The sequence below is a fragment of the Pinus tabuliformis genome, chromosome 1_2 (genome assembly GCF_031772625.1).
Source record: "Pinus tabuliformis cultivar Carrire ecotype Pingquan chromosome 1_2, CPIR1, whole genome shotgun sequence".
NCBI classification, from domain to species: Eukaryota; Viridiplantae; Streptophyta; class Pinopsida; order Pinales; family Pinaceae; genus Pinus; species Pinus tabuliformis.
Genome location: NC_142298.1, coordinates 1,249,359,748 through 1,249,384,305, shown reverse-complemented (window position 1 = coordinate 1,249,384,305; position 24,558 = coordinate 1,249,359,748). Strand labels below are relative to the sequence as shown.

Sequence of the window (24,558 nt, the reverse complement as noted above, 5' to 3'; positions counted from 1 at the left end):
TTTATGGTTTACATAATACATTATAGCATGGAAACCATCAATTAAACTACTCCTATGATCATTCTTATTTCATTATTGATCAAATTTATTTGAATATATCAATATAAATTATTTTATATATTAATTTTCTTTTCATAATCTTCCTAAATAATACTTTTTTAACATATTATTAATTTTGACATGACATCAACCGTTTTTTGGGGCTTATTTTTGATATTTTTTAAATTTCTTTGGTCCTTTCATCTCCTCGATGTTGTGCTACAACAATCATTGCTACCTTCTTCTCCTTGGCTAGATGCTTCTTTTTCTGTTTTAATTCCTGAATTTCAAATTTCTTATTCTTAGACTCAACTAATAAGTTTTTATAATCTTCTAAGGTGAGTATCGTTGAACTTCAACCCATGTAAAGACTACCTGTTGGTCCTTGCTTTTTTTTCATTGACACTCTCTCTACTAGTGGCTTTCGGAACCGGCCAAATAACTTCTCCACCCCTCCCACCTACATGTCATTTCTTGGCACTTTCATTTTAGTATCCAAGGCAACTGATTGAACTATATTGTTATCTTCACCTGATGCCTCATTATGTTCTTCATCTTCTTCCATTGATCTATTGTCCACAAAAAAATGAACAATTTGTTCAATATTGTTGTTGTGAAGGAATGTTCATTGTTTGTTCATTGGTTCTTGAGACACTATGTTCGTTCAAATTAATCATGGCTTCTGTTACCCATGACGGTGGGATGAATTGGCTTGGGTTACTTGGGTTACCCATCCCAGAACTCCTCTTGCTCAAGAAATCCCTTGAATGGTTCATGAGGCACAATACTTGCTAAGGTTTTGCAAATGGGGTAGCAAGCTAAGTGGGCTTGATTGTGGGGAAAGCTCCACAGTTAAGCGCGCTTGAGCCAGAGGAGTTCTAGGATGGGTGACCTCCTGGGAAGTTCTGGTTACCGGGTGCAAGCCCCGGAAGTGATGATTGATGTTATGTGATTCATTTCACTAGTTTCAATCTCACTTCTTCACCCCTGTAAGCATCACCCGATGCAATGAGTGCTAAGTGAACTATTCAAAAATCATGAGAAATTAGTCAGTTATGACTACCTCTCATGGAAATGGTCATACGTGAATGACTTACTTAACGCAGTTGAATCCCAAAATGATATCTAATATAATGCACTGCGTAAACCCCCATACTTAAATTCAAAAAGATTCAAGGGATCTCTACTTGAATGGTTCATGAGGCATAATACTTGCTAAGGTTTTGCAAATGGGGTAGCAAGCTAAGTGGGCTTGATTTTGGGGAAAAATCCACAGTTAAGCGCGCTTGAGCCAGAGGAGTTCTGGGAAGGGTTACCCCCTGGGAAGTCCTGGTTACCGGGTGCAAGCCCCGGAAGTGATGATTGATGCTATGTGATTCATTTCACTAGTTTCAATCCCACTTCTTCACCCCTGTGAGCATCACCCGATGCAATGAGTGCTAAGTGAACTATTCAAAAATCATGAGAAATTAGTCAGTTATGACTACCTCTCATGGAAATGGTCATACATGAATGACTTACTTAACGCAGTGGAATCCCAAAATGATATCTAATATAATGCACTGCGTAAACCCCCATACTTAAAGGTATAGTCCATTTGCTTTCAGTTCAAATTTTGCTTTGTGTGTTACTGATAATGATCCCAGAACTGTGAAGGAAGCAGTGGATTCAGAGGATGGAAAACTCTGGAAAGAGGCCATGGTCGATGAAATGGCATCTTTGCACAAAAATGAGGCTTGGGATCTAGTGGATTTGGCGGCTGGAAGGAAACCCATTGGCAGCAAATGGGTGTTCAAGGAGAAGACAAATGCAGAAGGAAAGGTGGAGAAATACAAAGCTCGGTTGGTAGCAAAAGGTTATTCCCAGGTGCCGGGAATTGATTTTGGTGATATTTTTTCTCCTGGTGCCAAGGTAACTTCTATTAGATTACTTTTATTTGTTGTTGTTGCTTTTGATTTTGAGGTAGAACAGATGGATGTGAAGACAACATTTCTTCACGGGGATTTGGAAGAGGAAATCTACATGAAGCAACCTGAAGGCTTTGCGGTGAAGGGTAAGAAAGAACTGGTATGCAAGTTAAAGAAGTCTCTGTATGGGTTAAAACAGTCACCAAGGATGTGGTATCAGAAATTTGATACATTTATACGGGGACTTGGCTTCACCAGAAGCAAAGCAGATCATTTTGTGTATTTTAAATTAATTGGTGACCGTATTATTTATCTGGTCTTGTATGTGGATGATATGTTGCTGGTTGGAAATGACAAAGAAATTATCCAGGATTTGAAGACCCAATTGTCCTCCAAATTCGACATGAAAGATCTTGGTGCTGCAAACTATATTTTGGGCATGGAAATTAAAAGAGATCGGTCAAAGAGGAAGCTCTGGTTAAACCAGAGGAAGTACGTCGAGACAATACTCCAGAGGTTTAATATGCAGGATAGTAAACCGGTGAAGGTTCCTATTCCTGTAGGTGTGAGGTTATGTGTGGAACAGTGTCCCAAGACATAAGAAGAGGAAGAGGACATGTCTCGTGTTCCATATGAAAGTGCAGTGGGTAGGCTAATGTATGCAATGGTCTGTACTAGACCAGACATTGCACATGCAATGGGAGTATTGAGCAGGTTTATGTCAAAACCTGGGAAGGAGCATTGGACAGTAGTGAAGCGGGTTTTCGGGTATTTGTGTGGCACTAGTGATTATGGTTTGTGCTACCAAGGAAGACCAGATTGGACAGAGTGTTGGATATTCATGGCTTTGTTGATGTAGACTGGGCTGGAGATCTGGATAAGAGAAGATCTACAAGTGGGTATGTGTTTAACCTATTTGGAGGTGCAGTCAGTTGGATGAGTAAGAAACAATCTGTAGTGGCACTATCAACTACAGAGGCAGAATACATGGCAGCCACTCATGCAAGCAAGGAAGCAGTTTGGTTGCAGAGATTGTGTTCAAGTATGGGGTTAGTACAGGGAGCTATAAGAATAGACTGTGACAGCCAAAGTGCAATTTTCTTGGCAAAGAACCCTTCTTATCATTCAAAGACAAAGCACATTGATGTTCAATATCACTTTGTGAGGGATATGATAGAAGACAGAAAGGTGTTGCTGGTAAAGGTGGACACTTTGAAGAATACTGCAGATGCATTGACAAAATCTGTGAGCTCTGAGAAGTTCTCTTGGTGTAGAGAAGCAATGGGAATCTCAAGGCTGAAAAATGACTAAGGTCTCTTGTGGCCCCCTGTGGAAAGAAAACAACAAGTGGGAGATTGTTGGGTTGTGTTATATTCTTTCCACGTAGTTAATAGGGGGTTTGAAGGGCACCCGTAACCCCACTTTATGGGGTCCGGGGCAATGCCCCGGAAAATTTTGGTTTTGGACCATATGTTAGGTTGGGCGGACCCACCTATGGTTTTTTGCATGATTTTCGCACATGTTTCATGGACGCGATGGTTTTCGGTCCATGGTATTGGATGCTTCGGCATGTATAAATATGTATTGTAACATTGAAAGGAACATAATGAAAATCAAGCTGGTAGTCCCAGTTTTTGGATCCACGGAAAAATCTCTATGCATATGTGTTTTATGGGTTATGCTCTCGCATTGTTTATTTTCTTTGTTTAAGAATTCGTATGCAGGTAATTTCTGTACAGGGTTAAAACCTACACCAGTTTCTTTTCCTTTAATGCAACACGCTCTTACCTAAAATAGTTCTTGAAAGGGCCAAACACACTAACATCAAGGAGTTGTAATCTTTGAGTGGCATGAACAAACAATGTTAACAGGATGCCCAAATTTTTTTCTTCCTCAATTGTTTATATACCAATGTGACTTCCATGGCCATCTAATATTAATAGGTTTTTGTCATTAATTTGTTTAGCCTCATGTTTTCCAATATATTTATTGCTACTTATCACAACCTCTGGTATGATATTCGGATATCGCTCTCACATTCACAATTTATATCATAAGAAATGAAAAATAATATAAATTATTATAGATTTATTTTAAACACTGATCTCATAAAATAGGGATTTAATTTTTTAAGTGTAAATTTTTAACAATTAATTATTTAAGTTTTCTATTTTTAAATTTTTTAATTTTATTTTTATTTTTAATAGAAGGTAACAAAGTTATACATCAAATTAAACTAGACACTAGAATTTCCACTTAATAACAACCTTTTCCAAAACCAAATTTGGTCAAACTAGGTCAAACGAATTTGGTGAGTGACACCAATTTTTGCGGTCGAGAGTCCTCTGATGATCATCACCTCAAAATAAAAAACAAACACAGCCATCGAGTGGAAGGCCAATATGGTTGCAACACTATGAGCCTTTATGAAAATGGGAGGTTCCTTTGCCAATTTGATATTATGTGTCCCTCAAAGGCATCCTGCAATTGATCATAAACCTTGGAAAACTGCTCTTGTGCAAACTTGTGAAAAATTCAAACACATATGAATGTGTCATTGGAAATACTAACGACTTTTCCTTTGTAGCATCTGTTGCAAATGCTAGTATATTTTCCACCGTATATTAATTGATAGGAGTTGTATTTAGTGCGATTTTTTGGACTTTTTGGTGTTGGAACTACAGAAAATTTTGAGGTGAAACCTTAATATGTGTTATTTAAACTGGATTTTTGATTCAATAAATTCCTGCCAGATTTTAAAGAAATTAGGCCTGAAAAACCTATCGAAAATTTGAACCTTAATTTTATGGCTTATATAATAAATTATAGCATGGAAGTCACCAATTAAAATACTTCTATGATCATTCTTATTTCATTATTGTAATATTGACCAAATTTATTTGAATATATCTATAAATTATTTTATATATTAATTTTCTTTTCATAATCTTCCTAAATAATACTTTCTTAACTTATAATTAATTTTGACATCACAACATCCCTTTTTAAAAATTTCTTTGTTCCTTTCATCTCCTCGACATTGTGCTGCAACAATCCTTGTTGCCTTCTTCTCCTTGGCTAGATGCTTCCTTTTGTGCTTCAATTCCTGAATTCCAAATTTCTTATTTTCAGACTCAACTAATAGGTTTATGTAGTCTTCTAAGGTGAGTAACTTTGAACTTCAACCCAACTGAAGACTACCTGGTGGTCTTTGCATTTTTTCCATTGACACTCTCTCTACTAGTAGCTTTAGGAACCAGCTAAATAACTTCTCCACCCCTCCCACCTACATGTCATTTCTTGGCACTTCCATTTCAGCATCCGAGGCAACTGATTGAACTATATTCTTATATTCACCTGATGCCTCATTATGTTCTTCATCTTCTTCCATTGATCTATTGTCCACAAAAAAATAAATCATGGCTTCTGTCATCCATGATGGTGGGTTTACCTGGCTTGCAAATGCCAATTCGTCACTATTTCTTCCTAGTGCAATATCAACAATGTCATTTTCAAATACATCTTCATTGTCAACTGCATGTTCATAATCATCACCATATAAGTGTCCTCGAGAGAGGGAAATCATATTATTAGTTGTAACCACGTCACCCTGTTCATCTACTTAATATTGCACTTCAACACCTATTTCGACATGCCCTTCTTCCTCACCATCCACATGAAACCCTTGGCTAAACCCAATATCATGCATAAGAGCATCATAATTCATTTTCCAGATTATTGTCCTAAAGACAACTTTGATATTTGATGATGTGAGAGATATTTTAAATTCTTTAATTGCAAGATCTACTAGCTTGAACCTTTTCACCTCAACCCCCAGTTTTTTTTCCTTCCATGCAACATGCTCTTACCTGAAATAGTTCTTGAAAAGGCCTAACACACTAACATCAAGGGGTTGTAATCTTTGAGTGGCATGAATAGGCAATGTTAACAGGTCGATGCCCAACTTTTTTTCTTCCTCAATTGTTTATATAATAATGTGACTTCCATGGCCATCTAATATTAATAGGTGTTTGTCATTAAATTATTTAGCATCATGCTTGCCAATATATTTATTGCTAATTATCACAACCTCGTGGCATGGAGGAATTTGTTAGCACCCTCCCTTCCATGCTAGAAACGAACGTGGAGTCCACTAATTCAATTGTATGACCACTATCCTTCGTAGGCTGCCACTTGTCATTGTTGGTGGGAGTTGTAATATTTTGCATTCAATGAGGGTCTAGGTTTTCTTCTAACCCATTTTATTTGATGTATTTCTGACCCTATATTATCTTATCTGGGCTGGGTGTGTGGGAATTTTGATATTTTGGGAATGGTTATGAATTTGTCTAATTTATTGTAGGAATGGTTGGGACTTTTTCAATAGTAGTATTCCTATAGATAAGATGTTGATCGGGTATAGTTACTATTGTTTGTCATTAAATTTTTTAGCCTCATGTTTGTCAAAATTGTTATTGTCAATCATCACAACCTTCACACATGGAGGAAGTTGTAGGATTGCCTTTCTACATCAGCTAAATAAAAGCTCTATGCTTGCCTTAGTAATGGTTTGTGATTCTCCAATTGTGGGAATGGTTAAGAGTTTGTCAAATTTATTGTGTGAATTGTTCTAAGTTTTTCAATACTCTTATTCCTCTAGATAACACTCTTCAGGCATGAAGGAAGCTTTTGGAGGAATTTCCACTAAAAAAGGTGACACCTATTTTATTTTCTAATTAAGATGTTGATCTAGGTTAATTACACTTTTTTGAGTTCAATTAAAACTTTAAATATTGAGAACCATAAAGTCTTGATTTGAAGTCAACAAGGTTGGAGACACTCACATATATCCTAGGTTTGGATTGGGAAGACAAGGTAATTTTGCAAGTTTTTTGGGTGTTGAGGGTAGCCTTAGTTATGTTCTTGGACCTGGTTATAAAGTGCATTTCATTAGTGTTATTTCAATTAAATTAAATCCTTAAATCTTGAAAATTGTAAACTCTCCATTTTCTGCTATACCATTGTCTCTTCACTAGAGTTCTGTTTGTAAAAGACTTTACTTACCTATAACTTTGAATTAAATTAATTATAAAAGAAGATAAACGTGTATACTGATTTTTATGAATATAAGAGGTTTATGATATCTTCCTAAAATGAATATAAAAAGTTTATAATATCTTCTTAACATGGAGACACAAATAGAAAAATGATACATTCATTAAAAAGGCAAATCAAATATCATTAAAATTTACAAATACAATTTAAAAAACCATCAAAATTTTCATAGAAACTTGATGATGTACAAATAATAACCTAAGGCCACCAAACATTGGTAGTTTCTAAGGGTGGTACAGATATATAAGATTATGGTTTTCGTTGAGACGCATGAACATCTGGTAATCCCATTTTCCAAAAGATTAATTTCCCCTTGGAGTTAAATATGGAGATATTTATGGACATATTCATTCTCCAGTCTACTACAATTATCAACCCACTTATGTTCATCGTAAATGTAGGATGAACGACAGAATATAACAGAAAGTGGCCTTTTGGGGTTAGCTTACACCATGTTCCATTTTTTTAGCTTCATTCAATGTCCACATGTGTACGTCACCAGAATCACGTCTATCAGTTGCACACAATTGAAGTGGCACCACTTGCCCATGGTGTTCACATAAATTCCCCGGAGAAATAGCTGTGCATCCCTCTCGTGGTGCCATTTCTATCCAAAGCCCATCAACAATATTGAATGCTACGATGATATTGTGATTGGAAGCGATAGTAGCCCAGTGAAATGTTCCTTTACAGTAAATACCCTTTCCACAAGGCCAAATATGGTTGGGGACCATCATGGAAACATCAGTCCAGGCGTTGGATTTTGAATCATAAATACACATCACGTGTAGAAATTCCCACCTGTAGATCACCTGATAATGCAATATACTAAAGAAAAACACTTGATCTACTTCTACAAACAATTTAGTAGAAGTAAATCAATCTATTCTTGCAAATTAAATTTGATAAAATTATACTTGCAACTAGGATTTATAGACACAACGATCTTCTCCTTCTGAGTCAATCTATGAACCTGCAATAAGGAAACACCAGTATAAAATAACCCCTTACATGTCTCATTCTTTTTTCTAGCACAAGACCATTTGTCCATAAGGAGTTTTTCAAATTCTTCATTCAAAAATTTGGACAACTGTTTGATGCCAAGTGAGTTCCACCATTTGGCAGCCTCATCTTGAAACTAATTGGTACTAGAGCCCCCAAAAATTCCTCATATTTGAACTTTCGTCTTTGTATGAATTCTTCAATAGTAGGGCTATCATCTTTTCCTGTAAAATTTAGCATCTCCATGAAGAGGGTTTGGGAAAAATTCACTTACTTGGCAAGAATTTGAAATTGTCATAGTTTAGTGAATATTGCTCAGAATCCCTATTATGACCTGTTTTTAGAAATGGAACATCCATTCTACATCTGCCCTTGTGAAAGAAATCCCCATCCATGCAATGGAATTTCAGATCTACGCTGCAACTCTCTTGTCGTCACCAAAAATTCGTAAAAAAGAGCATATTTTAAATTAGTGATATCACCCTCATTCGGAGTTCGATTGGACTGATTTTTTTTTTTTGAAATCCGGTATTCTTTCACAATGAATCCATATTTGCAATTAGATTTTGCAGATTTTCCCCCAAAATGTATAGATCTACACTGCAAACTCGTTGCACTAAAAAATGTCTACAACACCATTGATGTTAGGTTAGCGATATCTCTTTCATATAGACTCCGCTTTTGCAAATTTTTTTTTGAAATTGGGGATTTTCTCATAAAGAATTTAGATCTGCAATTAGATTTTGTAGATTTTTCCTTAAAACATAGAGATATTTTATGCAAACCTTTTGCCCCAGAAAGTTCCTGCAAAAAAAAAAAAAAAATCTCCACTTTTGCCCAAGAAATTGCTCTGATACCACTTTCTATAGATCTAACCCAAATGTATAAAACAATAGAGATAAACTCAAGAATAAGAAGATTTGAATATAGATAGAATGCTTCTCTTACCATTGTTCCCTCAATACCATCTATCTAAAACCAAGGGCCCATTACATTATTACTAACTACTTGTGGTCCCTTACATGATATGGGTTAACCACCTTATTTATTACTATGGTCCATCCCATTATTACATTATTCCCTTAGGTACCTCCCTTTGTACCCCATATTATCCCCCCTAGGTATATAACAATTGATTAATCAGGGTGTTGACAATATGAAGTATATGAGGGAATAGAATTAGGCGAAGGTTGACTTACATAACATGACTTGTGAAAGAAAAAAATTGGAAAAGAAACTACAAGAAAATGAGCGCTATCTACAAAAAGTGGCAGAATTCTTAATATAGTAAATGAAGAAAAGAAAAATGCAGAGGATAAAATCTCTGACTTATCAAAAGCATTTCTAGAAATGGGTAGGGCTTTGAAACAAGTGAGATTAGAGAAGAACTTTAAAATAAAATAGAGAGCAAACATTATTTGTTCTTTGGGGGGAACTATCCAAGCTCTGCAAGAAAAGTTAGGAAGTTTTGAGAAGAACCAAGAATTCCAAATGTTTGTCGAGAGGGAAGTTGAGAAAGTCAAAGAAACAACTCAAATTCGTTCCACTTTGACAACATTTGCTATACCATTGTCTCTTCGCTAGAGTTCTTTTTGTAAAAGACTTTACTTACCTATAACTTTGAATTAAATTAATTATAAAAGAAGATAAACGTGTATACTGATTTTTATGAATATAAGAGGTTGATGATATCTTCCTAAAATGAATATAAATTTTTTATAATATCTTCTTAACATGGAGACACAAATAGAAAAAATGATACATTCATTAAAAAGGCAAATCAAATATCATTAAAATTTACAAATGCAATTTAAAAAACCATCAAAATTTTCATAGAAACTTGATGATGTACAAATAATAACCTAAGGCCACCACACATTGGTAGTTTCTAAGGATGATACAGATATATAAGATTATGGTTGTCGTTGAGACGCATGAAGATCTGGTAATCCCATTTCCAAAAGATTAATTTCCCCTTGGAGTTAAATATGGAGATATTTATGGACATATTCATTCTCCAGTCTACTACAATTATCAACCCACTTTTGTTAATCGTAAACGTGGGATGAACGACAGAATATGATGGAAAGTGGCCTTTTGGGGTTAGCTTAAACCACGTTTCATTTTTTCCAGCTTCATTCAATGTCCACATGTGTACGTCAACAGAATCACGTCTATCAGTTGCACACAATTGAAGTCGCACCACTTGCCCATGGTGTTCACATGAATTCCCTGGAGAAATATTTGTGCATCCCTTTGGTGGTGCCATTTCTATCCAAAGCTGATCAACAATATTGAATATTACGATGATATTGTGATTGGAAGAGATAGTATCCCAGTGAAATGTTCCCTTATAGTAAATACCCTTTCCACAAGGCCAGATATGGTTGGGAACCATCGTGGAAGCATGAGTCCACGCGTTGGATTTTGAATCATAAATACACATCACGTGTAAAAATTCCCACATGTAGATCACCTGATAATGCAATATACTAAAGAAAAACACTTGATCTACTTCTACAAACAATTTAGCAGAAGTAGATCAATCTATTCTTGCAAATTAACATTGATAAAATTATGCTTGCAACTAGGATTTAGAGACACAACGATATTCTCCTTCTGAATCAATCTATGAACCTGCAATAAGGAAACACCAGTAGAAAATAACCCCTAATGTGTCTCATTCTTTTTTCTAGCACAAGACCATTTGTCCATAAGGAGTTTTTCAAATTCTTCATTCAAAAATTTGGACAACTGTTTGATGCCAAGTGAGTTCCACCATTTGGCAGCCTCATCTTTGAAACTAATTTGTACTATAGCCCACAAAAATTCCCCATATTTGAACTTTAATCTTTGTATGAATTCTTCAATAGTAGGGCTATCATCTTTTCCTGTAAAATTTAGCATCTCCATGAAGAGGGTTTGGGAAAAATTCACTTACTTGGCGAAAATTTGAAATTGTCATAGTTTAGTCAATATTGCCCAGAATCCCTATTATGACCTACTTTTAGAAATGGAACATCCATTCTACATCTGCCCATGCGATAGAAATCCCAATCCAGGCAATGGAATTTCAGATCTACGCTGCAACTCTCTTGCCGTCACCAAAAATTCGTAAAAAAGAGCAGATTTTAAATTAGTGATATCACCCTCATTCCGACTCCGATTTGACTGATTTTTTTTTTTTGAAATCCGGTATTCTTTCACAATGAATCTAGATCTGCAATTATATTTTGAAAATTTTGCCCCAAAATGTACAGATCTACGCCGCAAACTCGCTGCACCAAAAAATGTCTACAACACCATTGATTTTAGATCAGCGATATCTCCTTCATCTAGACTCCGATTTGGCCGATTTTTTTTTTGAAATTGGGTATTTTCTCACAAAGAGTTTAGATATGCAATTAAATTTTGTAGATTTTTCCTTAAAACATACAGATATGATCTGCAAACTTGTTGCCCCAGAAAGTTCCTGCAAAAATAAAATAAAATTCTCCACTTTTGCCCAAGTAATTGCTCTGATACCACTTGTTATAGCTCTGATACCACTTGCTATAGATCTAACCCAAAAATATAAAATAATAGAGATAAACTCAAGAATAAGAAGATCTAAATATAGATAGAATGCTTCTCTTACCATTGTTCCCTCAATACCATCTATCTAATACCAAGGGCCCATTACATTATTACTAACTACTTGTGGTCCCTTACATGATATGGGTTAACCACTTTATTTATTACTATGGTCCATCCCATTATTACATTATTCCCTTAGGTACCTCCCTTTGTACGCCATATTATCCCCCTAGGTATATAACAATTGATTAATCAAGGTGTTGGCAATATGAAGTATATGAGGGAATAGAATTAGGGGAAGGTTGATTTACATAACATGACTTGTGAAAGAAAAAATTTGGAAAATAAACTAGAAGAAAATGAGTGCTATCTACAAAAAGTGGTAGAAGTCTTAATATAGTAAATGAAGAAAAGAAAAATGTAGAGCATAAAAACTCTGACCTATCAAAAGCATTTCTAGAAAGGGGTAGGGCTTTGAGAAAAGTGAAAGTAGAGAAGAACTTGAAAATAATATAGAGAGCAAACATTATTTTTTCTTTAGGGGGAACTATCCAAGCTCTGCAAGAAAAGTTAGGATGCTTTGAGAAGAACCAAGCATTTCAAATGTTTGTTGCGAGGGAAGTTGAGAAAGTCAAAGAAACAACTCAAATTCGTTCCACTTTGACAACATTTCCTAGACTGAAACAAGAAGAGCAACTTGTGATTAGAACACAAAATATGATTAAAGAGTCAAGGTGGCAATGGCAAGTAAAACTTCATCAGTTTATGTTGATAATTATTCTACATGTTCAACAATCGACAACGTAACCTTACCAACAAATCAATAAGAAGAGCACAAGTTCTCATATAGCTAGAGATGAGAGCACAATTGATCGAAGTCATATTCTTTTGAAAAGTGATAATGAGGCTCTAAATTGTTCTATTTGCATGGATAAGTGGACAACTATAGGGGATGACCGTATATGGTATGTGCAATAATGCCACTAAGTTTTTGTTGTGTCAAAACTACTTTTCTTGCATCAAAACTATTAGAAAAGTTAAACAATGTTTTCTATAGCATTCCAAAGTATTAACACTACTTTCTATCAGTAAATTAATGCATAAAACATAAAATATTGATAATGGGTGAAATCTAGATTTGTGATGCTTTTCGGAAAGAAAATTACTGAAACTCTAATATAAGTTGGTTATGCGTAGAAGCCAAAACTTGTCTCTAGAAACATATAGAGGGCCACAGAGGATCTATAAGGATCTAAGAACGTAGAGAGGTTCACATGAGGTAGAAACTTCCAACTTGTAAGAAATTTACGTCTACGTTCTTTACAATTTGATGCATATCTATAAGGAAATAAAAACAAAGATTATCCACCTATTTTTCACATCTAATTTAATAATCATTACCATTCACAAACACCATAATCTCTAGTAGAGAAAGCTAAATAATCTTTTGCTTTTTTGTTTTGGAATTGAAAATACCTTTCTGTAATAAAAAAAACCATTATGTTACAACTCCTTTTTACATTAAAAAGAAGAGTCGTTGCAAAGACTAGGAGGATTTAATTCTGTGCCAGTAAGGGCCAGGGTGTGTGAAGTAGTTTGCAGTAATCATAGGAGGTAATACTAAGACAAGACAGGAATATCCCATGTTATCGTAACTAGTTTGAAGCGAGCTAACCTGTGCCATATTGATGATTAAGTGTAGAAAAGGAGGTATATTTGTGGACTATTGTTCTAGAATACAAAAGTCAATGAGAATGATGATGAGGATGTCGATAGGTGCCTAATAAGTGTGCGTTATGTTCTACCCTTAATCATCTTCATCTAAAAATAAAAAACAAACAGAACCATACAGTGGAAGGCCAATATGTTTGCAACACTATGAGCCTTTATGATAATGGGAGGTTCCTTTGCCAATTTGATATTATGTGTCCCTCAAAGGCATCCTACAATTGGAAAACCGCTCTTGCGCAAACTTGTGCAAAATTCAAACATATATGGAAGTGTCATCGGAAATACTTATGGCGTTTCCTTTGCAGCATAAAGTGCAAATGCTACTATATTTTCCCCCGTATATTAATTTATAGGAGTTGTCTTTAGTGCAACTTTTTGGACTTTTCAGTGCTGGAACTACGGAAAATTTTGAGGTGAAATCTTAATGTGTGCTACTTAAACTAGGTTTTTGATTCAATAAATTCCCATCGGATTTTAAAGAAATTAAGCCCAAAAAACCTATGGAAAATTTGAACCTTGATTTTATGGTTTACATAATACATTATAGCATGGAAACCACCAATTAAACTACTCTTATGATCATTCTTATTTCATTATTGATCAAATTTATTTGAATATATCAATATAAATTCTTTTATATATTAATTTTCTTTTCATAATCTTCCTAAATAATACTTTTTTAACATATTATTAATTTTGACATGACATCAACCGTTTTTTGGGGCTTATTTTTTATATTTTTAAAATTTCTTTGAACCTTGATTTTATGGTTTACATAATGCATTATAGCATGGAAATCACCAATTAAACTACTCCTATGATCATTCTTATTTCATTATTGATCAAATTGATTTGAATATATCAATATAAATTCTTTTACATATTAATTTTCTTTTCACAATATTCCTAAATAATACTTTTTTTAACTTATTATTAATTTTGACATGACATCAACCCTTTTTTTAGGGCTTAATTTCAATATTTTTAAAATTTCTTTGGGCCTTTCATCTCCTCGATGTTGTGCTACAACAATAATTGCTGCCTTCTTCTCCTTGGCTAGATGCTTCTTTTTCTGTTTTAATTCCTGAATTTCAAATTTCTTATTCTTAGACTGAACTAATAATTTTTTATAATCTTCTAAGGTGAGTATCGTTGAAATTCGACCCATGTGAAGACTACCTGTTGGTCCTTGCTTTTCTTTCATTGACACTCTCTCTACCAGTGGCCTTCGGAACCAGCCAAATAACTTCCCCACCCCTCCCACCTACATGTCATTTCTTGGCACTTTCATTTTAGTATCCAAGGCAACTTATTGAACTATATTGTTATCTTCGCCTGATGCCTCATTCCGTTCTTCATCTTCTTCCATTGATCTATTGTCCACAAAAAAATGAACAATTTGTTCAATTTTGTTGGTTGTGAAGGAATGTTCATTGTTTGTTCATTGGTTCTTGAGACACTATGTTCGTTCAAATTAATCATGGCTTCTGTTACCCATGATGGTGGGATTAATTGGCTTGGGTTACTTGCGTTACAAAGAAAAGTTAATTTTTCATTTTTCCTGATACTATTCAAACTATTCCCATTAAAAATATGTGAAGTTTCATGTCTAAACTCTAATTCTTAGGCACCTAAACCTCACCTTTTGGATGTGGCTTGAGTTTCCTTCTCATATGACTACTTGTTACAAGAGAGAAAAATGATATGCTGCATAGAACAGTACAAGAATACAAATAATTTCAAATTGCACTGTAGTGATTATGCAGTAAAATAAATAAAACTTAAAAATTGTGTCATGGTCATTCACTAAGTTCATCATCACATACAACTTGAAGTAAGCCTTTGGGAGTTTTCAAGATGAAATCAGTTAATCAAGTGTTAGTGAAGTTTAGGTCCTTGAATGATAGTGACAGCAAAAGATTATAATGCATGATTATACAAATGATTACGAAAAAAGAATGAATCTTATTTACCAGTTATGTGTTAATCTCTTGTTACCTATTTCATATGAATACATTACTAAAGCATATTTGATATGTAGATTGAAAAGACATTGGTTGAAAGACCCAAAAGCAAGTACGTAGTGTCTGAGTTTATTGCCTTCATGTGATGTGAAACTACTACAGGAGGATCCAAGCAAGCAGCTAGGCAGTGGAGCAAGTGGGAGTGATGACATCAAAGGTGTTGGAACTACTACACACCTACATGCGAACTCTTAGTTAGAGCATGGGACTACATGCAAGATTCCTTTTTCATGATTTACTCCTTGATTTTCTCATTCTTTAACTCCGCCACTGGTTAGTTCTTCTGCATGATTTACTCCCTGATTTGCTCCTTCTTTCACTCTGCAACTGGCTAGTTATCTCCGGAACTTGTTGTAGGTGTTGAGTCTTCTCATTGATCACCGCTATGGTGCATTACCTTGGGATCTTCACCCAGTAATGCTATATCATGAGCATTGTAACCTATTTTCTAATGAACCATTATTTTCTTCTTTCGATTTTCTTTTGGTGTTTTTTCTCTGCAAAGCTGTGTGTTCAATGTTTACTAGCTAGATTCATCTGTGCAGGTTTTCTAACACATTTACATGGTATCAAAGCCCACAGGTTGCTAGATAATGTTTTGCATTCAATGAGGGTCTATTTCATATGAATACGTTCCTAAAGAATATTTGATATGCAGATTGAAAAGACGTTGATTGAAAGGCCCAAAAGCACGTACATAGTGTCTGAGTTTATTGCCTTCATGTGATGTGCATCTAGTATAGGAGGATCCAAGCAAGTAGCTAGGCAGTGGAGCAAGTGGGAGTGATGACATCAAAGGTGTTGGAACTACTACACACCTACATGCCGACTCTTAGTTAGATCATGGGACTACATGCAGATTGCTTTTGCATGATTTACTCCTTGATTTTCTCATTCTTTAACTCCGCAACTGGTTAGTTCTTCTGCATCATTTACTCCATGATTTTCTCCTTCTCTCACTCCGCAACTGGCTAGTTATCTCCGGAACTTGTTGTAGGTGTTGAGTCTTCTCATTGATCACCACTATGGTGCATTACCTTGGGATCTTCACCCAGTATGCTATATCATGAGCATTGTAACCCATTTTCTAATGAACCATTCTTTCCTTCTTTCGATTTTCTTTTAGTGTTTTTTCTCTGCAAAGCTGTGTGTTCAACGTTTACTAGCTAGATCCTAACACCATACAACTATCACGAATGGAAGGACCAAATGGCTCGATACCTTCGTCATAAAGGGTTTCACATGATTACCATGGCTACAGAAGTGGAACCCACTTCGGCCATATAGAAATCCAAGTAATTCAACTGTATGGATGAGGCCCACGGATCCATATGCATGTGCATCTCTCCAGAGTTGCAGTTTCATCTATCTACCTGCAATACTCCCAATGAGATATGGAAAAAGGTTGAAGATATCTATGGGAAACAGGATGAGATGAAAGGACATCTGCTCGAAGTGGAGCTACTCTCATTGGATCCACGGAACTATGACAGAGTTCAAGACTTCTTCACCAAATATAATGATCTATTGCTGCAACTCAAGGGTTGTGGAATTGACAAATCCAAGGAGAAGATTCACCAAGTTCTCTATATTATGTCAAAGCTAAGACCGGAATACTTCATATTTGTGTCCACATTTCATTCAATAAGGCTCACAACAGGTAAATCCTACAATATCCCTTCTCTCAAAGAATTTATGGAGTCCATTATTTTTTAGCAAGATAAACTCATTAGCATGGGGAAAATCAAACCTCCAAAAGCGCATGCACTTGTTGTGCATGATGGCAGCCACAATAAAAATCACAGATCTGATTCAAATCAGATAAATCAGCAGCAAAAAGACAAGGGAAAAGTGCATTCCCATCCAAAGAAGGAAGGGTACACCAAGCCCTTCAATGACTCCTCTGGCTCGAGAAATGAGAAAGGGAAGAAAGGAAACAGATGTACCCACTGTCAAAGAGGATTCCATCTAGAATCCTCTTGCATGAAGAAACAAATTCATCAAATGGCAGAAACCCTTTAAAAGCACAACCTTGGGGACCACATCCCTCAGGTCGCCAACAAGAAAACTGAGGATCTGCCACACGAGAAAGATAACAATTTTCACACTTTAGTTGCAATTAATTCTTCTCCTGATGCATGGATTATAGATTCTAGTGCATCACATCATATGGTTGCCGCAAAGGAAGTCTATTCCTCTTTGGATGCATGCAAAGGACCTCCCATCCTCATGGGAGATGACTCACCTATTGAGGTCACCGGAAAAGGTAGAGTGGAAATTTTACACGGAAGCTTTGAAGATGTGCTTCATGTTCCAAAACTTTAAGTAAACCTGCTTTTAGTTTATCAAACCACTCATTTCAACACTAGAAAGAGAGTGGAATTCACTCTAGATGCAGTGAACATATATGATCTACATAGCAGCTCTAAAATTGCAACTGGTGAGGTAAACAATGGAACTAGACTGTATACATTTTCTGAATTTATTGAATCTGAATCCTCCTTATTGCTTACACATGTTGATGATAGTAGTAGGCTTTGGCATGAGAGGTTGGTCACTTACATTACAGGTATATGCAGTAGCTAAGCAAGAATGAGATAGTGGAAGGCTTGCCAAATATCAGTTTCTCCAAAGGAGTTTGTGAAGGGTGTGTCCTTGGCAAACATCCTAGAGGGAAGTTTGACACCGACAAGACTGACAGAGCATCCTCTCCTATAGATATGATCCATAATGATCTCATGGGGCCTTTTCCTCATCCTTCCATCAACAAAGCAAGGTATGTGCTTACATTTATTGATGATTTCTCATGGTATACTTGGGTGTATCTTCTCAGGGCCAAATCTGAAGTTTTTGCGCACTTTGAAGATTTCAAAGCACTAGTTCAAACACAGTCAGAGAGAAAGATCAAAGCCCTTCGTATAGACAATGGGGGGAATATGTTAACACAACAGTACATAGTTCCATACACTCTGCAACAGAACGAAGTTGCTGAGAGAAAGAACCGATCTCTCAAAGAGATGGATTCCTGCATGTTGCATGCTAAGTCACTGCCTCATAAGCTATGGGCTGAAGCACTTAATTGTGCTAATTACATCCAGAACTGATGTCCTCATAGCTCTGTCAAGGATTAGACCCCCTTTGAGGCTTGGAGCGGCACTAATCCAGAGGTCACCCACTTTTGTGTTTTCGGTTCTCGAGCATGGGCCAGGATCCCCTATGAAAAGTGGAAACTCTTGATCCACAGAGCATGGAGTGCATCTCTGTCAGATACCCTGATGGTGTGAAGGGATACCGACTCCTGATTCCCTCTAAGGATAAGCTCATCGTTGAGAGAAGTGTCAAATTTGAGGAAGGTCTATCCAATGCACCTCAATCACCGCATGCAAACACCTTTTGTCTACCTCATGTCTGAGATGATGACTCAGTACACTCAGATGCAGATACAGAGCATGCAGATGCCGAGGTAGAGCATGCAGATGCAGAGACAGAGTCTTCAGATGCAAATCTAGTGCATGCAAATGATGATCCACATCCAAGTCCAGATCAGGCTTCCAGCAGTGAATCATATTCCCCTATCAAAAATCAGAGAACAAGGAGCTTACGTGAGATATATGCACAAGACCACCCAGCTGCTAGAAATGGTCTTGTCGGAGATAATTCTGATCTGTAGAGGACTAGCTCAGATTTTATTGAGCCTCCTCTTGTCCTCACTGCCACTAAACCATCGCCATCTTGGCATTGTCATTTGGTTCAGTCTTCTGATCCACAATATGTTGAGGCTACTGGGCATCCATCTTCGGAGTCTTCCTTGGAGGAGTATAACTCCATCCTCAAGAACCAGACTTGGGATCTGCTCCCCCTTCCTTCAAGAAGGAAACTTGTCTGATGCAAATGGCTCTATAGGACCAAGAGTGTTGCAGATGGGCAAATCACCAGATGGAAAACAAGGCTAGTAGCCAAAGGCTTCCAACAAGTGCATGGCATTGATTATGACGAGACCTTTGCTCCAGTAGCAAAGATGGATATCATACACCTTACACTTGCCATTGTGGCTGCCTAGGGGTGGGAAGTACATCAGATGGATATGAAGAATGCTTTTCTTCACGGAGACCTATCTGAGGAGATCTTCATGGAGTAGCCACATGGTTTCATTCAGGATTCATCTTTGGTCTATAGACTGAAGAAATATCTCTACAGCCTTAAGTAGGCCCCGAGAGCTTGGTATGTGAATATGGATTCTTTTCTCTTATTACAAGACTTTGAAAGATGCAAGTCTAATCCGAATGTTTACATGCTCAGGAGACGTGATTCTCTTCTTATCTGAGTTTTGTATGTGGATGATCTCCTAATTACTGGCAGCTTGACTTCAGCCATTGCTACAGTCAAGAGGGCCTTGCATGATAGGTTATTGATGACGGACATGGGTCCATTACACTTCTTTCTTGGTCTTGAGATCAGTCAGGATGCCACAGGCATCAAACTCTCTTAGGCTAAGTATGCATGGGATCTCCTCGAGAGATTTCACATGAATGACTGCAAGCCAGCACCGACTCCTTTTCTGTCTAGGGTCCACCTTGAGGATGGAGGTGACACTCCATTAGTTGACAGCACTCTCTACTAACAGCTAGTGGGGAGCTTATTGTACCTCACCCACTCCAGACCAGATCTCTCATATGCAGTAGGGGCAGTTTCCAGATGCATGCAGGAGCTGGATGAGCTACACTGGAATGTTTCCAAGCACGTCCTTCGATATGTGTAGGGTACCATCACCTTCAGGATTCACTATGCAACAGGCACTGCATTGAATCTCCTTGGCTTCACAGATTCTGATTGGGTAGGAGACAACATTGATCGCAAGTCCACCTCTGGATATTCACTCAGTCTAGGATCTGGCCCTATCTATTGGTCGAGCAAGAAGCAGGCTGCTATTTCTCTCTCTTCAGCTGAGGCCAAGTAAAAAGGAGTAGTCAACATCACCATTCAGGCTTTGTGGTTATAGCACTTCCTCACTGAGTTGGGTGTCCAGTTCCACCAGCCCATTGTCATCTTGTGTGACAACCAGAGCACACTCAAATTTTGCAGGGATCTAGTACAGCAGTAGCGGACGAAGCACATAGAGATCCATATGCACTACATCAGAGACTTAGTACATGATCGGGTCATTGATTTGCAGTTCTTTCCCTCAGCAGAATAGACTGCAGACACCTTCACCAAGACATTCACTGAGTAGAAGTTTCCCTCTTTGCATGATCCTCTTGGAGTGAAAGACACAGTTGCTTAGCAACTATCTTTTCTTCCTCTTTTCTTTTGATTACATTGTATTTTGAGGGGGGTTTTTTCCCACGATGTTTTCCCTCCTTCCTGAATTTTAGTACAAGTTGCGCTGTATTTTGGGTGACCTTTGGCCTTAGTTGCCAGGGCCCATTTTCTATTTTTCCCCATAGTGGTGTTCAGGGGGGTGTTGGAACTACTACACACCTACATGTGGACTCTTAGTTAGAGCATGGGACTACATGCAAGATTCCTTTTGCATGATTTACTCCTTGATTTTCTCATTCTTTAACTCCACAACTAGTTAGTTCTTCTGCATGATTTACTCCCTGATTTGCTCCTTCTTTCACTCCGCAACTGGCTAGTTATCTCTGGAACTTGTTGTAGGTGTTTAGTCTTCTCATTGATCACCACTATGGTGCATTACCTTGGGATCTTCACCTAGTAATGCCATATCATGAGCATTGTAACCTATTTTCTAATGAACCATTCTTTTCTTCTTTCGATTTTCTTTTAGTGTTTTTGCTTTGCAAAGCTATGTCTTCAACCTTTACTAGCTAGATTCATCTGTGCAAGTTTTCTAACACATTTACAAAAGGGCACAAATCAATTACCGGAAGCTAAACAAATAAAACCATCAGCTAAGCCGGATGTTAGGGGGAATTGTTGCACCACTAATTTTGATCGTTGTTGGACCAACATATGTCCATGCCTCTTCATGATAATGAAGTAACTTCAACTCCAAAAGCTGACAATATTTTTTTAAGGCCCAAACCGAAGTTAGGCTTGAAAAATAAGTATTCGTGTTACAGTTCTCCCTTCATCATTTCATTACAACCACATTTATAGTTCTCCCTTCATCAATTTATTTCAACCACATTTATAGTTCTCGTGGTAATTAATGGATACTAATGCACATTTGATTTTGTACCACTTCAAATCTAAAAACCAGACCCAGACCTACATGGAAAATGCCATGATGGCCTCAAAAACATTCATGTTCTTAACCATGACATATATACCATTTAATTTGAACACTTGTATTCTTATTCCACAAACCCTCAAACCATAATGTCAGGAAAGAGAAAGAAACAAAAAAAGACACATGAAGATGAAACCAACTGTTATCAAAATTGAGTTTGCACAGGCTTGAACTCTTGCAAATGCTTGAATTTCACCCGTGGCTTCACCCATACTTTGCCCTCATACATCTTGGTTTCGGAGAGGTGCTTGATCTCTATTATGAGAAAGTATAGTAGGCCCGAGACCACTTGCTCCTGGGCTTTTACCACCATGGAAAACAAAATACTAACGTTATGTTGCATGTTGTGTTCATCAACAACAAACAACGGTATCAACACCAACATTGTTCTGTTGTGCCTCAGCATTTTAATCAAATTCAACGTTTATCATTGTATGATGTACATATGCATTAATGCTCTGGAGCCATAGGAATGATCTATCGACATAGGGGTCTTGGCTTCTTTTTTTTATGAGTTGAGTTAAAGTTGAGTCTAGAACAATATGAGAACTAAGCTTCTTCTTTTCTTGAATTTGAGAGGAAGAGAAGCTGGGAAGTTCAACAGAGAGATATAAGAAACAAATATCAACATACTACCAAAGGCCACGACTGATCATAACCTTGATCAGAATTTCTGGACTTCAATAGCTTCCCAAGATACCACAACTATTTCAGGGCTTGCAGGAATGTCATGCATATACCAATACTCACTGAATTTATGTATATATCTTGATTGTTGATGCCAATGTTGCTCTACGTGCAAATATGATGTCATTAACGGACTGCAGAAACCATGTCAATATGTGCATGATACCATAATGTCTTCTTATAATTAGAGTATCTATTCTATGCATACAATGTGGATCATCTTACACGGTAAAACCATATGCACTACTCCAATCTAAAACCATACAATAATTTCTATATGGTTTTGTCATAGGAAAACGTTGCCTGCTGTTTACATATATTGATGGAGACATACTTTCACTGCCAATGTGCCGAGAATGTAAAATTACATATACAATGAGCCAAAAGAGATATGATGGATTCAGAACCATGTGAGGTGCCTAATAGTCCTAGGATGCGGCAAACCATAAATCTGAAATGTAAGTTATAGGATCGAGCCAATAGAGTGAAGTCATATAAAAGGAGATCAGGTTACCTGGATGATGATATATACAAAAGGGACTGTGCTTAGGACATTTACTTCGGTTTATAAAAAGTATACTAATATCTTCCTGCAAACTGATTTTTATGAAAATAAAAAATTTATGATATCTTCAAAACGGTTTATGAGAAAGGCAAATCAAATATCATTAAAATTTACCAATGCAATTTAAAAACCATCAAAATTTTCATATAAACTTGATGATGTATAAATAATAACCTAAGGCCACCACACATTGGTAGTTTCCAAGGGTGATACAGATATATAAGACTGCCGTTGTCGTTGATACGTATGAAGATCGGGTAATCCCATTTTCCGGAAGATTAATTTCCCCTTGGAGTTAAATATGGAGATATTTATGGACATATTCATTTTCCAGTCTACCACGATTATCAACCCACTTTTGTTCACCGCAAAGGTAGGATGAACAGCAGAATATAATGGAAAGTGGCCTTTTGGGGATAGCTTATACCACGGTTCACTTTTTTCAGCTTCATTCAACATCCACATGTGAAGGTCAACAGAATCACGTCTGTCAGTTGCACACAATTGAAGTAGCGCCAGTTGCCCATCGTGTTCACATAAATTCCCCGGAGAAATCTTTGTGCATCCCTTTGGTGGTGCCATTTCTGTCCAAAGTCCATCAACAATATTGAACGCCACGATGAGATTGCGATTGCGATGGGAAGCGAGAGTAGCCCAGTGAAAATTTCCTTTACAGTAAATACCCTTTCCACAAGGCCGAATATGGTCGGGGACAATCGTGGAAACTTGAGTCCAGGCGTTGGATTCTGAATCATAAATACACATCACATTTGTTCTATCCCTATCAGAATACGAATTTCCTAGCACGAGAATGCAACGCCGTGTGGAGGCATCGAAGGTCATTCCACTGAAAGTGAAGGAGGTAGCAGGAGGAAGAGGCAGCCGTCTCCAATTATTGGTACCAGGAATGCCCATCGAAAGATCCCATTGAAAACCTTCTGTATGACAGCAGAAGATGCCCTTGCAAGTATCAACAACGACGTGATTGAGCAAAGGAACTTTGTAGATTGCCGAACCACCTCCTTCCACAGCCCAATATTCCACAGCCCAATATTCCCAGTGGATCTGAATCAGAAATCCCGGGGTGGAATGCAGTGACCAATTTGGAAGCTTTACTTGGAGGGCATCACGGGAAGACAACAGATCATTCCACTGTTTGCAGACCGACCTCATTTTGCCCAGAACCTTAATGGGCAGCCTCGCTAAAACACTATGCAGCACGTCTTCTGGGAGCCTTTCCCAGACTTTTGTTTCCATTGCTAAAATATCCGTAAATATCTTTCGGAGTTACTCCACACCCTTCTGCGCGGTCCGATCTCCGTAAATATCTTTCGGAGTTACTCCACACCCTTCTGCGCGGTCCGATCTGTTCTGATCTTCGGATATGGCTCTCACCTTCACAAATTATATCATAAGAAATGAACATTAAAATATAAACCATTATAGATTTAGTTTAAATACGGATGGAATAAAATAGGGATTCAGTTTTTTAACTGTAAATTTAGCCGACATTATTTAAAATATTTAAATAATTATTTAAGGTTTTTATTTTTTTATAAATTTCTATTTTATTTTTATTTTTAATAACTCATGATTTATATTATGGCCGTAGAATAATTTACATTATTTAAAATATTTAAATAATTATTTAAGGTTTTT

General features: G+C 36.9%; 1 protein-coding gene across 1 annotated transcript; it reads right to left on the bottom strand.

Annotated features, from left to right (window-relative positions):
• Positions 1-23,073: 23,073 nt before the first annotated feature.
• Positions 23,074-24,156, bottom strand: LOC149210773 (F-box protein At5g42460-like). The gene has a single exon (XM_089399088.1). It carries the CDS (start codon positions 24,154-24,156, stop codon positions 23,074-23,076), a length of 1,083 nt encoding a protein of 360 aa, XP_089255214.1.
• Between the last annotated feature and the right edge of the window lie 402 nt (positions 24,157-24,558).